The following is a 16,432-nucleotide window of genomic DNA, read 5'->3' as shown; positions in this document are numbered from 1 at the left end:
CTCAGGGCAGTGGTACGCTCTTGCTGCCTAGGGGCTCAGAACTCCAGGCAGGACCCTGTGTCACATCCCTTAGGGAGAGTGTCTAAACGGGCCAAGCATTGTCCCTATCCAGCCCTTGTCCCTCCCCTGCTGGGCCCCTACTGGGCCCCTGCTGAGCCCCTGTGGAACTGGTGGGCACCAGTCCTTGTCAGTTCACCAGCTGGTGGCCTCAGAGGGCCACCTGAGAGGCGGCGGAGGCCGGCGGAGACGAGGCGTTTTTGTCCCTCAGTGTGTGTGCCCGCCTCTCTGACCCCGCCCCCCCCATTTAACGCTGGCTTTATCCTGAGTTCTCTGGATGGGCCCCATTTCCCAGATGAAGCAGCCAGGGTCTCACTGGCCAGCCGAGTCCGGCCAGGGCTCTCCCCTCTGGGGTGGCACCCTTCAAGGCTCCTGAGTTAGTGAGGAGGGCCAGGGATGGCGGGAGCAGCATGTGGGCTTTTCTGGAGCTGATCGCTGGCCCAGGAGACCCTCGAGTGTAATGAGATCAGATAGCAGGTGGGCCAGGAGCTAAGAATAGGACTGGGCACAGGTTCCTGGCATGGGTGGGGGTGTGTCAACACCAGCCAGGAGACAGAGCAGGGCCTGGGGGACTACCCAGGACCCAGGGTTCTGAGGCAGGGGGCAGAGTCCAGCTTGGCTCATAAACAGAGCTGATAGGGCAGGACTTGGGGAGAGGGCAAGGGTTGGGACCCAGAGCATTGGCACTGGGTGAACTCTGCGCTCAGAGGAAGCCCCCACCTCACCCCCATGGCCTTCCTTGTCGCTGGGACCCTGCGGGCGGCCTCGCAGATGGCAGATGCTCGGGAGAGCCTGGGCAGAAAGGTGGTCAGAGCCCCGCCTGACCTGCCCCTCCCTGGCTCCCGGCTGAGCCCCAGCCCAGCCCGACTCTCATGTTGCCTCCCCAGGGCAAGTACCGCGTGCAGGGTCCGAGGGTGGCCCTGACCCTCAGCAGCCCTGAGGTGTCAGCCTCTACAGTCGCCATCCTGGAGGGTGTGTTCCGGACCCTGGGCTTCACCAGCTGCCAGAGGAGGGAGGCCTCAGCCCAGGTGAGCCCCTGCCTGCCCCCTGTGCCCCCAGCCCCACGGGGGCCTCCCTGCCTCAGGCCCAGCATTGATTCTGGCCCTAGGGCTTCCGTGGGGAGCTGGCCAGGTTCCGGGAGCAGCTGGATGCCCACAGGGGCCCTGTGGGCTGTGTTCTCGTGGCCCTGGTGGCCCCCAGGGAGCAGCTGAGACAGGCACAGCAGCTGGTCTGGGAGCTGAGCCGCTGTGAGGCGCTGTGGGGCCGCCCCAAAGTCTTCCTGCTGCTCTCGGGGGCTCCTGCGGGTGAGTGGGCCGGGCAGGGACCCCTGGGGGGGGGGGCTGCAAAGCGGGCGGTGGGCGCCGGCAAGAGGGCTGAGATCAGCTGGTCCAGGTCTCCGTGCTGCTTCTCCACCCAGCTGCCCCCGAGCCTGGTACCTTCCTCACTGAACTGGGCGAGCTCTGTGGCCGCTGTCCTCGCCAGCCTCTGCTGCAGCTGCTGGCAGAGGTGAGGGCCCAGGAGGGGGGCCTGGGGAGGAGGCTGTGACAGTCGCTCCCCCCCGCCCCCGCTCTGCTGTCTTCCCCTGAACCCATTGTCCCCACCCATTCATTCCACAATAGAAACCTTTGTTGTCTACACTCGGTGTCAGCTTCTAAGCCTCTCCTCCCACCCTGACCCGTGCCCTGCCCACAACCCCCCAGGGACCCCCAGATATTCCAGTGCCATCGTAACTCCCGCCTTGGCCCAGGCTGCCCTCCTCGGCCTCCCTTCCGGGTGGTCGGCCATGCCCTCCCTCGCCTCCCTGAGTCGGGGCTTGTCTTCCTGTCCACCCCTGTCACGCTCACCCAGCAGGGACAGTCCGTCCAACTGTGGGTCCCTGGGGGCCAGGGTCGGGGATGATTCATGCTTGTCCCAAGGCCCAAAGGTCTCTCTGGGCCGTTAGGTGGCCCCTGGGTGACACCGGAGGTGGGACATGGTCCCCTCCCTGGGCAGTGCCCGCCCTGGGGTGACCATTCCCAGACGGGCCCTGACCCACCTCCCTGGAACAGGGAGCTGTGTGGCTCGTGGCGCGACCGCCTTTTGCTTGAAGCCATTCATGTCCCGGGAATCCCAGGGCCCCCCTCAGGCCTTTGTTTCCTTCGTCCCTCCTCCCTCCCTCCCTCCTGGCAGGGGACCCCAAAGAGAATGTGGCATAGCCCTGAGCCTGGCCGAGCTGTTCCCTGGGGCTGGAGCCCTGTCCCCCCCCAGCAGCCTGAGGAGCCCTCTGGCCCCGCCTTCCCCAGGTCTTCTGCAGGACAGCCGAAGAGTCCCCAGGGGCCACCTACTGCCCGGTCCTTCGGAGCTCCTTGCGGGGGGCACTGTGCCTAGGGGACGAGGAGCTCTGGGGGCCCGAGGTGAGGGGCGACAGGGCAGGGGGCCTCCCATGTGGCAGCAGGTTCGAGTGGGACGGAGGCTCGGAGACCTGACGGGGGAGGGGGCGGGGAGGCCAGCAGTTGGGAGGTCCTCAGACCGCTGTGACCACCCCCATCTGTAGCCAGAAGCCAGCCCCTGCGCACAGTATGACCTGTCTGGGGCCAGGGCTGCTCTTCTCCTGGCCGTGATCCAGGACCGGCCTGGGGCCCTGCGTGATGTGGAGGCCCTGGGAGACCTGTGCCAGGCCTTGGGCTTCGAGACCACCCTGAAGATGGACCCCACAGCCCAGGTGAGAGGAAGCCCAAGCTATGCTCTGAAGGAAGGGCACCCCTGCCAGGACCCTGGGGACTCTCACCTGGGCCTCTCTTACCAGTCGTGGGCAGGAAGTGCACCCCACGTCTAGTTGCATTGGGAACCCACTCCCCTGCCTCCGGAAGCTCAGCCTCCATGGCCCACGCTGGCCATGTCTCTGCTCGCTGCTCAAGGTCCTAGCTGGACCCTCTGGCTTTCCCTGGGAGGGTCTCAGGTTCCATCCGAGACACCTGTCAGCTCACTGCCCTCCCCTCCCAACTCTTAGCTTTTTGGTGCGGCTTCTCCCCTGGGGCTGGAGAACCAGCTACAGGAGGCTGGACCTGCTTCGCCTTCAGTAAGGCCATGCAGGGAGGTTTGGAAAGGGACTTGCTCCTGGGCCTGAGGCCGGCAGGAGGTGGCAGGAGGCTAGAGAAACTACCCGGACAGAGGGCCACCTGGTTCTTGCGACACAGTGACTCTGGCCCAGTCCTCGATCTCATCCCCACCCTAGGTTTTCCAGGAGGAGGTGGCCCGGTTCCGGGAGCAGCTGGACACCCGCAGGGGCCCAGTGAGCTGTGCCCTTGTGGCCCTTATGGCCCACGGGGGGCCTAAGGGGCAGCTGCTGGGGGCTGATGGGCAAGAGGTGCAGCCAGAGGTGCTGGTGCAGGAGCTGAGCTGCTGTGGGGCCCTGGGGGGCCGCCCCAAGATCTTCCTGGTTCAGGCTTGCCGTGGGGGTGAGCAGGGTCTGGGGCCTACCCTGGGGGCCTGGTCGCATCCCGGGCTCCAGCCTGCCTCCTGCTGCCCTCGCTGTCCTCACCCAGCCCTCAGCCTCCTAGAATTCGCTCACCTCCTCCTCCAGGAAGCCTGAGCACCCCTCTTTCCCCGCCCCCTCTCCCAGGCTCTCCTGGAGGTCAAATCCATGAACATGTCACCCTCAGCACTTGCCCTTCCATGCTCTGAATGTTTCCAGCCTGGCTGACCTGCCCAGGAGCTCCGGGGGCTGGGGGCCAGAGCCTTGGAAACACCCCCGAATGTCTCCGAATGAAAAGATGACGGCCCCCTCCTTCCGCAGGGCACAGGGACGCTGGTGTGGGGCCCACAGCTCTCCCCTGGTTCTGGCGCTGGCTGCGGGCACCACCAGCCATCCACTCCCGTGCCGATGTCCTCCAGATCTATGCCGATGTGCAAGGTGGGTCTGCCCCCCTCCTGGAGCCTGAACTTGGACGGGGCTGTCAGCAGGGCGGTGTCTGGAGAGCATTTCCAGGGTTCTGAGCTGGAGTTCTGCTGCCACCTCCTTCCACTCTTCGCCAAGAAGATGGGAAGGAAAATCTTAAATAGCAAAGCCTTTGAAAATTGAGGGCGTTGGAGTTCCCATCATGGCGCAGTGGAAACGAACCTGACTAGGAACCATGAGGTTTCAGGTTCAATCCCTGGCCTTGCTCAGTGGGTTAAGGATCCAGCGTTGCCATGAGCTGTGGTGTAGGTTGAAGACGCAGCTGGGATCCTGCGTAGCTGTGGCTGTGGTGTAGGCCGGCAGCTGCAGCTCCAATTGGACCCCTAGCCTGGGAACCTCCATATGCCGGCCCTAAAAAGCAAAAGAAAAAAAAAAAGAAAATTGAAAATTGAGGGTCTTTTCCCCTCCCTGAGCCCAGGACAGCCCTGGAGACAGGAAGGCAAAATAGCTTTTCTGAGGTCACATAGCAGGTGAGGTGTGAAACTTGACCTGTCTTTCCTGCCCTGCATGGGTTCTGCTGCCCTGTGTGCCCTTGAGCCAGACTTGAGGAGACCCTTGGGGCTCGTGGGGTCCCAGGAGGCTGGGTAAGTGGAGTCCGCCCCTCTTGCAGGCAGCCTGTCCAGGGACCCCACTGCAGGGCGCTCTAACCCAGCGGACCTCCTGACCGTCTATGCAGCCGCTGAAGGTAAGGCGGCGGGTCATCAAGAAGCCCCACGACACAGGGCCTGGCCTCCCAGCCACAGATCTGAAGTGACTTTAAGGGCACCTGGAGCCTGACTGTTAGCACGCAGAGCCACCAGCCTAGTTGCGGTGAAGCTGTCTTCCCTCTGTGTCTGTTGCTGATGATAATACAGCACGTGTTGGGGGCTGACTCACGCTGCTGAGCCCTGTACCCGCATCCCTTCCTCCAGGCTGTGAGCTCCCGAGGGCAGGACAGGTCTGTTTGCCTCAGGGCCCTGTCCAGCGTCTGGCACGTAGAAGGTTCACATTCAGCGTTTCTTTGATATTGGATCCATCCTATATTCACTCAGCAAATACTGAGCAACATTTTGTTCTAGAAGCAAGAAGTTCCTGTTCCTGCCTGATTCCTGGGGTCTTGTGTGCATGCCCCCACTTCCACCAACAGTAGGTCCCCCGGGGCATTGGAAGGCAGCTGGGAGGGCCCGAGTCTGACCCTCTGGCCCTGGTCCTCTGGCCTAGGCTGTGTTGCCTATCGGGACGAGAGAGGCTCCGACTTTATCCAGACACTGGTGGAGGTTCTCCGAGCTGACCCCGGGAGGGACCTCCTGGAGCTGATGACTGAGGTGACTTGGGGGTTGGGGGTGGTGGCCTGGGGAGGGGAGCTGGATTCATCCTTCTTCCCAGCCCTGGGGTTCTGATCACCTCCTATGGACCCCATTTCTGGGGGAGGGATGCCCCGCCCTCAACAGTCTGACCTGGTTGAACACACAACACCCGGCACTGGCCAGGTGAGATCTCACGTATGGTCACGGCTGGGGGAGGAGGACCCCTCAGGCTGGGCAGGCCACGCTGGGTTGCCCTGGGGCCAGCGGGCACAGCAGGGGCTTTGTAGATGCAGGCTTTGTAGTAACAAGGGCTGGAGTGCCCCTCCTTCCTACAGGAGGCTGTGATGGGCTTGTTTGCGGAATCTCACAGACTGGCAGGGAACTGGAGCCCCTCAGGCTGAGGATGGCCGGCGAGGGAACTAGCGGGATGGGGGTCCCCCCTTGCAGGGTGGTCGCACATCCCCAGGAAGCCACAGGGGCCTGTGAGACCCAAAGATGTCAGGGCAGCACTTGAAATTTTCGGTCTTACAATACACCGGGTGCCAGGCTGGGCACGGGAAGACCAGGCAGCCCTGGGCACTGGCTGTGTGGTCCGCACAGGTCAACCGACAGGTGTGTGAGCTGGATGTGCTGGGTCCCGACTGCGAGGAGCGCCGCAAGGCCTGCCTGGAGATCTGCAGTTCCCTGAGGCGCCGGCTCTGCCTCCAGGCCTGACTGTGCCCATGGCCCCCCCCCCCCGAAGTGCTGCCTGGGCGGCCAGGCACCAACCCAGCGCCACCACTGACCCCGTCCACTCCTTGCAATAAAAGGCGCCATAGCACGGGTGGCTCAGCGGGCATAAAAGAAACCTGAGGATGTCTGTACGTGTGAATAGCGCCTGCTCTCAGGGAGCTGCGACAATCAGTGAGATAACATATGCAGAGCGCCTGGGGCTTCAGAGCCTGGGCCCGCCGGCGGACAGAGGAGGGCAGGCGCGGGGGCAGCCACGTCCCGGGAAGGGGCAGCCTGCGGTCCACGGCGTCCTCCCAGCGCACGCTGGGGCCGTGGACAGGACCTCGGCCCACACCGCAGTCAGAGCCCAATCTGGGGCCACAAGACTGGAACAGAGCAAGGCGGGATTAGCGGTGCTGTGATGGGGGAGGCAAGGGGGCAGGGGGAGCCGTGGGCAACTCCGGGCCCAGCGCTGTGGGGACGCGTGGGGAAGAGATCAGGAATCTCTTGGAACAGGAGGGGCTTTGACGGCCTCACCCAGGCTCGAACTCTCAACGCACAGGCCCACGTGGGCTGCGCTCTACAGGCTTCGGGTGCTCGGCAGGGTTCAGTGGCCCAGCTCGGAGCCCCGTCCACACGGAGCCTAAGGGGCGGGGCGCCTGGCCACCGAGCATGAGTGTTAGGGCACACTGAGCAGGCGCCTGAGAAAGCTTTATGAGAAAGGCTGTAGCGCTGTTTGCTGCATGGCCGCGTGGCCTAATGGATAAGGCGTCTGATTCCGGATCAGAAGATTGAGGGTTCGAGTCCCTTCGTGGTCGCTGTGCTTTTTCTGTTCTATTTTTTTTTCTTCTTTTTTCATTTATGGATTTCTCTCTCTCCAAACTTCTCCCTCCTATGCGGGCCTAGGACACTCCGGCTGTCAGCCACCCACCCTCCAGCCCCTAGGACGCAGCCCTGCAGCTGCAGCCGCGGAGCTCGGGACCCTGGGGAGACCCCGAGGTCACTGTGGCGACCAAGGTTGGGCATATCCGGGCCGATTGCGGACCTCAAGCAACTGAGTCCCCGGAGCCCAGAGGGGACTGGCTGCATGAATACACTTCGGACGGGAACTGTGACAAACGAGGGGTTGAACTTTTGCGGAGTTGGGTTGCTCCCAAAGTGTCAGTGGACAGGTGCATTTTAAAATGTAATAAATTATTGTGATGAAAAAGTTTTGCAGATAGGTGGTGATGATTGCACAAAATTGTAAATGTAACTGATGTCACTAAATTGCACACGTAAAAATAGCTAAAATGGCAAATTCGACGTTATATATATTTTATCAAAATAAAAATGTTTTTTAAAATCTAAAAGATAAAAAGCTAACAGATTATTTCAGATTATTTTGATTTTGGCAATGAGAGTATACCCTTAAATGATTAGTGTGAATGTATATTTTAATTTTTCTCTTTTTTTAATTTTAATTTTTTTATTTTTGGCAGCTCCAGCGTCATGCGGAGGTTCCCGGAGCAGGGATCGAACCCGCGCCTAAAATTTAAAGTCTAAGAATGTGCCCAGGATTGAGTTAACATTTTACCTCGAAAAAAGAACGACTCTACCTTCGGAACCGAGTTATCTGCGAGGGATTCTGGCTAAGCCGAATGACCAAGGTGATGGGACCTCCTCGCACCAGGGTAAAGGCTGGGGGGATGGCCGCTGAGCGCGTACCCCTACTGTGGGCGCAGGTGGCCTTGGTATCCTACGGAGTGTTATTTTCTCCTTTATCTTTTTTGAGATGTTTCAGTGGTTTACAGAGGGCTCATACATATAAAGAAACGTCATTAAGATAAACATTTTTATTATTGTCCCCACTTTGCTTGAGATATAATCGACATACAGCACTGTATAGGTTTAAAGTTTACCGCATAAGGATTCGACGTACACACGCGATGAAGTGATTGCCATGACAGGTTAGTGACCATGCATCATCCTGGTGATGAGAATTCCTAGGATTTACTCTCTTAACTCGCAGGATTCACTCTTAGAACGTCCATCAGCGTTAATTATCTGTATCATGTTGTACATTACATCTCTGTTACTTACTTTTAACCGAAAGTTTGTACTTTTTGACTTCCTTCGTCTAAGTCCCCCGCGCTTCCCCTCCCGCACCTCTGGTAGCCACAATAAGACAAATTTTTCAAAGATGGGAGAGAATACCCATCTTCTTGGAGGCAAGTCAACGCTGGGTTCTCTGTTATACGGTTTCATGCTCTACCAGCTGAGCTAGCCCACCGGATACGGAGCCATCGCCGAGGGCCCTTAGGACAAAGAACGGAGGCCACTGGCCTCTGCTTAAAAATCATGTGGGCTTGGAGCCAGGAGACACTTGCTGAGGGGCCGCGTAGGGAGGAGGATGAGGATAGGAATGGACTCTTCTCAGGCGCCTGTTCCCTCTCTCCCCTCCGCCCCCACTTTTTGCGTAGTGAACGCCTCGTTGATGCTAATTATCCTAGGACCCGAATTCTCCTAAAACGGAAAGCTTTCGTCCGGATCCCCAGACCCTCTAAGCCCTGAGCAAAGATCATATCCCGCCCCCCAGAGAGCCAAGCTAATAATTGCGAGCCCAGGTCTTTGAGCTCCATTCGCGCGTGCGCCGTCCCTCCCGGGTTCGCGGATGCTCCGGAGCCGGCGAGATTCCAGCGGAAGCGCCGACCGGATGCGGACGTCAAGAGGCCTGGCAGGGAATATAAGCTGCTTGCGTAGCCTGTGGAAACCGCAGGGAGGTGACAGAGAGATTGGTCTAAGACTGCTGCAACGTCGCTTTCGGCAGCCCCGGTGGCCTAATGGATAAGGCATTGGCCTCCTAAGCCAGGGATTGTGGGTTCGAGTCCCACCCGGGGTAGAAAAGAGTTGTATTTTAAAACCTCTGGGGGAAACATGGGCGAGGACAAACCCGATTAAACCAACTTGAGTGTAGGGAGTAAAAACGTAGAGATGAATTCAAACATCGACTTGACGCTACTGAAAGAGCTTCTGAAGGTCTCCTGAAGGTTATCTGCCGCCCGCAAATAAAACCGAAGTGGCTTAATTTTCTGTGCCCGTTTTCAATTTTCAAGAGTCCTCGCATCCTTTATGTTTTCTTAATAACCATCCGTTCTATTAATAACCATCCGTTCTACTTGATATAAAAAATTGCACATTTTTTGTGTCCATTGTAATGTGGCAACTTATATTTTTAAAAGCATTGTTATAAGCACACCCAATTATTTAGAGATTGAATTATATGACAGCTGGTGTGCTTTACAATAACGGGCTGGGTCATGAGGACAGTTGATAATACCGTATTGTGTGTTTGGAATTTGCTAAGAGAGTAGGCCTTTAGAGCATTCTTGCCACACACACAAAAGGTACCTGAGTGAGCTGATGGATGTGTCAATTCACTGGACTGTGGCAAATATTTTAGAGTGGAAATACATATCAAATCATCATGTCATGCACCTTCAATATATACCGTTTTTATTTGTCTGTTATACCTCAATAAAGCTGGGGGGAAAGCTCAGGGGCCGAATGGCGGTATAGACAAAACAAGCTTTCCCACGAGCCGATAATGGCTTTACTGGACACATTATGCTATTTTCTCTGCTTTAGCTCATTTTTTACATAGTCCATAATGAAGCTTTTTCTCTCTCTCCCTCTCAGCCTTGCTGAGGCCTGTGCAAATTGCCCGGCTGAACCTGCAACACAGCAGCCCCCCAAAACCACAGCAGGGACAGTGCTGTATCCTTAACTTGCTGACCCACGAGGAACTCCAGTTTTCTCTTTTAATCCATGCAATCCACGTCTTCATGCTCACGGTGGAGAGTTCTATCACAAGCCTTCCCCGCCACACAGAGAAAGCTGACCGCTGCAGCTTTGTCATACAGACATATAAACACATAGTTCACTTTTTCTTTTAAAGACCATGAAATGAGACTCTTCTGTTTCTCCAGCTCTGGCCTTACTTCCCGTATTTCCTGGGGTTCCATCATCCCTTCTCAAATCAAGGACCTAATCTCATTGCAGCCTCTCTCACCACCGTACGTGGCCAGCAGCAGGTTCAAGATTCTCAGCTTCCTCCAAGCTGAGACATCTCCAGGCTTTGCCTCCATTCTTTCCTGGTCAATGCCACTCTTTCCACCTGAAAGATTTCCCTAGGCTGTGAACGCAACCTCCATGGTCATTCAGCAAGATGCATAATTCAGTTATGCGTTTGAGTGTTCAGCAATGTCAGCCCTGAAGCTATAAGATGATTTTATGGCTGCCATAAAATGTCCCTGGATCTCTGAGCATGACATAGGCTGAAAGTTTAAAGGTGTGATCTTGATTTTGTCATTTTCTTTCTTTAACCAACCAGGTGCACCCAAGGAGAAATCTTCCCACGCCGCCATCCTTGCAGTCACCTTTACTGCCGTGACAGTCACGTGCAAGAGACACGTCGTCCTCAGGACACTTGCTTCAGTCAGCACCTCGTCGTGATCACCAGGCGGTGAGTGGCTTGATCATGATGCTGCTGCGGGCTGTGAATTACCAGGATCCCACTTCTGATTGGCAAGGAGCTCGGGACTGCGTTTAAGCTCAAAGTCATTATCAATCCATGGCCCACACAGCAGGGCAAAAAAAAAAAAAAAAAGCATCCAGGAATTCTCGTTGTGGCTCGGTGATTAACGAACCCACTAAAATCCATGAGGAGGCGGGTTTGATCCCTGACCTGGCTCAACCAGTTAATGATCCAGCACTGCCGTGAGCTGTGGTGTAGGTCGCACATGCAGCTCGGATCTTGTGTGGCTGTGGCTGTGGCTGTGGCTGTGGCAGGCACCTACAGCTCTGATTCGACCGCCAGCCTGGGAACCTCCATATGAGGCCCTAAAAAGAAAAAAACAAAAACAAACAAAAAAAAAACTTGGGTCCGTTTTCTTGCCCCCTCCCTCCCCACCACCTGCAGTAAAACCAGTTTACTGGCGCTGGGTTGTGTGCAAGAAAGTGCAGTGTTCATTGCAGGTGCCAAGCAAGACCCCAACTCTCTGATGGCTTTCAGGGAAAGGTTTTTAGAGACGGGGTTGGGGGTAGCTGGGGGTGCTGTTTAGCTCGTGCACATTCTTCTGATTGGTTGGTGATGAGTAATCTGGAGTCAATATCATCCACCTGGTTCCTGATGTCTGGGGGCTTCGTGCTGCCAGAAGCCTACAGTTAACTTCTTCCACCTGGAGGGGGGGCTTCCAGTATCTGCAAAACAAACCCAAGGTCCTGGCTCAAAATGTTCTCTGCAGACCTGGAGGAGGAACGAAAGGTTTTGTTTAGCCTTTTTTTAATGGCTGAGCTATTTTGTCTTGCTTGACTATTTTCCTTTCTTTCTGTATTTTCTCCTTTCTCTGATTAAATTTATTCTGCAGAGAAAGGCAGGGCAGGTGGAAGACATGAGGGGACTCGGTCCTGGAAAAGCCCCTTGAGCTCTTGCTTGGTTACAAGATTCCAAGGGCTGCCTGGCACCAAGGACCACGTCACTGGTGGGAGGTAGAGTTTTGAGACACCTGGGGATGTGGGAGCCGTGCAGTTAATAAGATTTTTGCCCACGTTGAGCTGGGATGGCCGGACGAGGGAAGTGAGTTGTGCTTGGCATTTCTGAGCTACAGGGGTGGTGATTGTTCTAAGGGTTGTGAAATTACATGGCTGCTGTTGATGCTTGGACACAAAAGTGTTTCAATGTCTTTAATGCATTGAAACCAAAGAATGACTGGCTCGGGAGGACTAATCACCAATTCAAAGCAGCGTCAACATCAGAGGCTGCTGGGCGGTGAGTTTCCTACAGCTGAAGGGCCAGGGAAGAGTCTGGGCTCAGTGCGAAACCGGTGAAAGTCGCCGGACCTGAGGCCGAGGTGAATTCTCAGTCTCCGCACGTTTCCTATGCCAATGTCGGGGTGCTGATAGGGAAGAAGGGGGGCCCCGAAACTTGGAATGGGGATATCTGGGTCGATGCATTGAGCACCTGGAACCCTCTGTGCCTGCTGAGGGGGCCCAGGCCTCCACCCTCTGCCTGGAGAGGAAGAGGAACCCCAGGTGAGCTGCCTTACAAGACAACGTCTGGTCCCCGCAAAACCTGCTCCTTCTTCCCCTCGGGCCACCCTACCAAATACTGGGGTCACATCTCAGCAGGGCTCAACTAGGAAAGTACCTGGACTGCTTCAGGGAAGAAAGGAATTCCTAAGCAAAGGAGCCGTGGGGTCTGGATACCATTCGTCCGCAGAATCCACCTGGAGTGGATCCTGATGGCCGTGCGTCTGCATGAGGAGAGGAAGAAACTGGAAAAGGGAGAGATTATCAGTATGGGACACTCTTCCGTGACACAGGACCTCACACCCTTCCATGGTCCCTCAATCTGGTTATAACACACTGCTGGCACAGCTATGGAAGGATGGAAAAAGCAATGGCCTACAGTAGACGAAGCGGAGGTGCCTGAAATGCCATGGCACGCTGTGAAGGAAGGAATCAGAAGGGCATAGAATGGCGTGCCTGTGTGGTTCCATGATCTCACAGAGCCAGCTGTACTTCCTGTGGTGGCTCAGTGGTAACGAACCCGACTCATATCCATGAGTACACAGGTTCGATCTCTGATCTGGGAACTTCCAAATGCCACAGGTATGAACCTAAAAAAAAACAACCCCCCCACCAGCTGACCAAGGATCTTGGGGCGCCTGGAGGAAATGCCATTCACCGAGGCAATAAGACATGCACAGTTGAGGGGACACAGCAGCATCTTCGAGAAGCTTCGGAGTGACTGTTTTCTGGTCCGTTGCGTTCTGGGACACACCCAAAGGAGAAGGTAAGCTCTTGTACTTTGTGTCTTGTTAAAAAGGTAGCCTAGGAGAGTTCCCTGGTGGCCAAGTGGCCTGGGAACTTTCACAGGCTGCAGGTGCGGCTAATAGAAAAAAAAGAAGGAAGGACTTTTTTTTTTTTTTTTAATTGAACTGTAGTTGATTTACAATGTTGTGTTAATTTCCGCTGTACAGCAAAGGGATTCAGTTATACATTTTTTGTTTTCTTTGTATGGCTACCTGTGGAACATGGAAGCCCCCTGGCCCGGGTCTGAATCTGAGCTGCAGCTGCAGCAGTGCCGGAGCAGGGATCACACCTGTGCCTCCACAGTGACCCAAGCCGCTATAGTCTGATTCTTAACTCACTGGGCCACAGGGGAAACTCCTATATATACCATCCTTTTAAAGATTATTTTCTATCATAGTTTATCACAGGATATTGAATAGAGTTCCCTGTGCTCTACAGTAAGACCTTGTTGTTTATGTATCTGTAAGTAATAGTTTGTACCTGCACACCTCAAACTCCCAATCCATCCCTCCCCCACCTCCTCTTTCCCTTGGCAAGTATGGAAGGAAGCCCAGCACTTGATAGGACCCTGTGAAGGTAAATTTTATGAGTCAGTTTGGCCAGGCTCTGGTGCCCAGATGTTTGGAAAAAACCAGTAGGTGTTGGAGTTCCCGTGTCGTGGCGCAGTGGTTAACGAATCCGACTAGGAGCCATGAGGTTGCGGGTTTGGTCCCTGCCCTTGCTCAGTGGGTTAACAATCCGGCGTTGCCATGACCTGTGGTGTAGGTTGCAGACGCTGCTCGGATCCCGCGTTGCTGTGGCTCTGGGGTAGGCCAGTGGCTACAGCTCCGATTCGACCCCTAGCCTGGGACCTTCCATATGCCGCGGGAACGGCCCAAAGAAATAGCAAAAAGACAAAAAAACAAAAACAAAACCCAGTAGGTGTTGCTGGGAAGTTATTTTCTGGATGTGATGTTTAAGTCAGCAGAGTTGAGTAAAGCAAATTATCTTGCAATAAGGCAGGTGGACTGCATCTAATCAGTTGAAAGTCTTAAGAGAAAAGACGAAGGTTACCCCCAAGAGAAAGAATTCTGCCTTTGACTGTCTTCTGTGTCCCGTCCATGATGAAACTCGGGCTCTTGCTGAAATTCCCAGCCTGCTGACCTACCCTGCATATTTCACTCTGGGATCCCCACAGTTGTGTGAGCCGGTCCTTAAAATCACTCCAAATCTCTCCCTCACTTTCCCCTCCCTCTCTCTGAGTTCTCCGGAGACACAGAATATAGCAGGGCCCTGGTGAATACCCTCTCTATTTTGGATGAGCCATGTGCCCCCATCCAGGCACCTCCCGGGTCCCAAGCCCTGTCCTGCTCCTCCCTCGTTCCCCCCCAAACTCGGATACCCAGACGACCCAACATGGAGCCTCAGCGCCAGCCTCACTAACCCTTCTGGTGGCTCTGCTCCGCCACCCCCAAAGGAACCCATATTCCCTTCACTGCAGAACACCTGACCTCTCCTTGGACTCTCCCACGATGTCCAGCGTTCTTTCTGCCTTAGAAGGGGGAGAGGGTTTGGAATGGGAGTGGACGGTCAGAGGAGAGGCTCCCTTCCCCGAAGTGTCTCTAACCCAGGACAGAGGAAGACTACAGAGGATGCATAAAGGGACACAAAGTTGGAGGAGGCAAAGGTTCTGGGTGGGAGAGCCCCCACTCCAGATGGCGCTCCGCATGGGTTCCCCCAGGGCCAGAGTAGCTGGAAATCCATTGCCAAGTCTTCAGTTGCTCTCCTTTAGCCTGTGGAACTGAGACGCAATCTCCTAAGACGTGGGTTCGAGTCCTACTTTGGGTGATAATACTTGGCCTGATGAGCACTCGCCCCGATCCCCGGAAATTCAAGAAATTTCACCAAAGTCCCTGAAAAGGAATCTCTCAGAGGGGCTTGCAACCGCTCCGTGTGCTGAACTTGAAACTTTCGTGTAAATTTCAAGTTTGGCCACACTTGCAGCAAGCTCATGAATCCGAGCTACAGCTGAGACCTACATCACAGCTGTGGCAAGACTGGATCCTTTGCTCCCTGACCCAGACGGGGAGGAACCCGAGCCTCCGCAGCGACCAGCCCCACTGCACTCGGGTTCTTAACCCACTGCTCCGCAGCGGGAACGGCCAACTCCTCACTTTTAAGATCCAAAATGGTAATGAGAGAAAAGCGAGTCGCTCTGATGAGGGTGAGCCTGCGTGCTGTTCTCCTAGTACCAGGAATAGTTTATACGAACCAATACGGTCTTTGGAGGATCACTTCTGCAGAGTCGTGAAGCCACAACTTTTGTTAGATAAAAGTTACGCCCAGCGTGGGGCTCGAACCCACGACCCTGAGATTAAGAGTCTCATGCTCTACCGACTGAGCTAGCCGGGCAGTCAGGAAGTGCACTTCGGTACAAATTAGTTGGAGATCTTCAGAACTTGACTGTCCTTAAACTAGTAGGGGTTCTCTCTGGATCCTGAGCGCACTGCATCGCGTGCACTGGAGCTGAATCCACGGGTCCTTTCGACTGGGAAGAAGGTTGCTCCAGGCCCCTGTCTGGCGGTGGGTCTGTGTGGCCCCCTAGTTCGAGGGAGCTGGAAAGTTGGGGGCCAGGGCACAGTGGTAGGTGTCACTAGAGAGTAATTGAGGAACGCGGTGTGATCCTTGCTTCGGGAGTGGGAGTTGTCAGATTCCAATCACAGGCCATTTCTCATTATCAATACGCTCTCAGCCCTTCGGAGGGCGAGTGGTCTAAAGCAAATTAGGAAGACTCCGTGGCCGGCCGCGGGGACAAGACAGGGAGACGGTCCTCACCAGGTGGATGCCTGATCTTTTGCAAGCGCAAGAGAGAAGAAAAGTTTGGAGCAGCTGCCATTTGGCAAGATGTGAGCGCCAACCCCAGTCCGGACCCCTGCAACAGGGTTCCAGAAGTGTGAGGATCTTCTGAGGCCGAGCCCAGGCCAAGAGGGACCCCGAGATATTCGAGGCTCACCTAGGGGGCCAGTTGGGAAGAGGCGGGGCCTCATTCTCAAGGTCCTGGACTTGCGTCTCGCGTTGGGTGAAATTTCTAGCTTGGGGTCCAGCGTAAGAGACCTCCACGCTCACCTGGGCCACACGGACTCCCTCCTCCTCCTCGTCACCTGTCCCTTTCTGTAGCTGCTTGGGGCTGGGTGGCCCTACTGGTCTGGGAGAGTCTGGCTCTGCGACCCTGCGGACCGGGTGCGCCGGAGCCCCCTCTTCCGGAGGGGGCGGCGGCGCTGCACCTGCGCGTCTCCTTCTGCAGTGCAAACCGACACCTTCCCCGCCACCCCGCGCACCTCCCAGCGGGACAGGCAGCTCGGACTCTGCCGGGACGGGAGGGCCAGTCGCAGTCTCAGGCCTCCAAAAGCCAACATCGGCGACATTTCTTCCCGTTGGCTCGTTGGTCTAGGGGTATGATTCTCGCTTTGGGTGCGAGAGGTCCCGGGTTCAAATCCCGGACGAGCCCAGCTTTTTCAGACACCCCCGTATTTCCGGGTTGAGGGCGTCAGAGCTCCTATTGCGCAATAGGATCACTCACCCTGGGTCGGGAGCTGGAGTGGCGGCC

The 16,432-nt window shown here is 56.0% G+C and overlaps 2 protein-coding genes and 4 non-coding genes across 6 annotated transcripts in view; 5 read left to right on the top strand and 1 right to left on the bottom strand.

The window, feature by feature from the left end:
- Nucleotides 1–678: 678 nt before the first annotated feature.
- CASP16 (caspase 16) lies at nt 679–6,100 on the top strand. The gene is made up of 11 exons (XM_013995735.3): nt 679–861; nt 945–1,085; nt 1,166–1,361; nt 1,475–1,563; nt 2,340–2,450; nt 2,591–2,758; nt 3,272–3,494; nt 3,833–3,949; nt 4,605–4,679; nt 5,195–5,298; nt 5,881–6,100. Exons 1-11 carry the CDS (start codon nt 787–789, stop codon nt 5,992–5,994), a joined length of 1,413 nt encoding a protein of 470 aa, XP_013851189.1. The 5' UTR covers nt 679–786; the 3' UTR covers nt 5,995–6,100.
- A 636-nt stretch (nt 6,101–6,736) lies between these two features.
- On the top strand, nt 6,737–6,809 carry TRNAR-CCG (transfer RNA arginine (anticodon CCG)). The gene has a single exon. It is a non-coding gene; the product is annotated as a tRNA-Arg (tRNA).
- Nucleotides 6,810–8,799: 1,990 nt separating this feature from the next.
- On the top strand, nt 8,800–8,872 carry TRNAR-CCU (transfer RNA arginine (anticodon CCU)). The gene has a single exon. It is a non-coding gene; the product is annotated as a tRNA-Arg (tRNA).
- Nucleotides 8,873–10,695: 1,823 nt separating this feature from the next.
- OR1F1 (olfactory receptor family 1 subfamily F member 1) overlaps nt 10,696–16,432 on the top strand; it is a 61,756-nt gene continuing 56,019 nt past the window's right edge. The window contains exon 1 of the mRNA XM_085017803.1: nt 10,696–12,826. Coding sequence (XP_084873929.1) covers nt 12,708–12,826 — 119 coding nt within the window. The 5' untranslated portion in view covers nt 10,696–12,707. The remainder of the gene's footprint in view (nt 12,827–16,432) is intronic.
- Nucleotides 15,165–15,237, bottom strand: TRNAK-CUU (transfer RNA lysine (anticodon CUU)). The gene has a single exon. It is a non-coding gene; the product is annotated as a tRNA-Lys (tRNA).
- TRNAP-UGG (transfer RNA proline (anticodon UGG)) lies at nt 16,262–16,333 on the top strand. Its single transcript has one exon. It is a non-coding gene; the product is annotated as a tRNA-Pro (tRNA).

The sequence above is a fragment of the Sus scrofa genome, chromosome 3, assembly GCF_054392235.1.
Source record: "Sus scrofa isolate SSC_HxYL_T2T_F1_AM1 chromosome 3, Sscrofa_HxYL_maternal_Yorkshire_Landrace_v2.0, whole genome shotgun sequence".
NCBI classification, from domain to species: domain Eukaryota; kingdom Metazoa; phylum Chordata; class Mammalia; order Artiodactyla; family Suidae; genus Sus; species Sus scrofa.
Note: the sequence above shows the minus strand (reverse complement) of the source record. Positions and strands in the feature narration are given on the sequence as shown.

Excerpts from the sequence above, each read along its gene's own strand:
- CASP16 (XM_013995735.3), top strand. The coding sequence starts at position 787 with ATGGCCTTCCTTGTCGCTGGGACCCTGCGGGCGGCCTCGCAGATGGCA. Across the intron at positions 1,086-1,165 it reads GGAGGGAGGCCTCAGCCCAG|GGCTTCCGTGGGGAGCTGGC; the intron begins GTGAGCCCCTGC and ends TTCTGGCCCTAG. Across the intron at positions 1,362-1,474 it reads GCTCTCGGGGGCTCCTGCGG|CTGCCCCCGAGCCTGGTACC; the intron begins GTGAGTGGGCCG and ends TTCTCCACCCAG.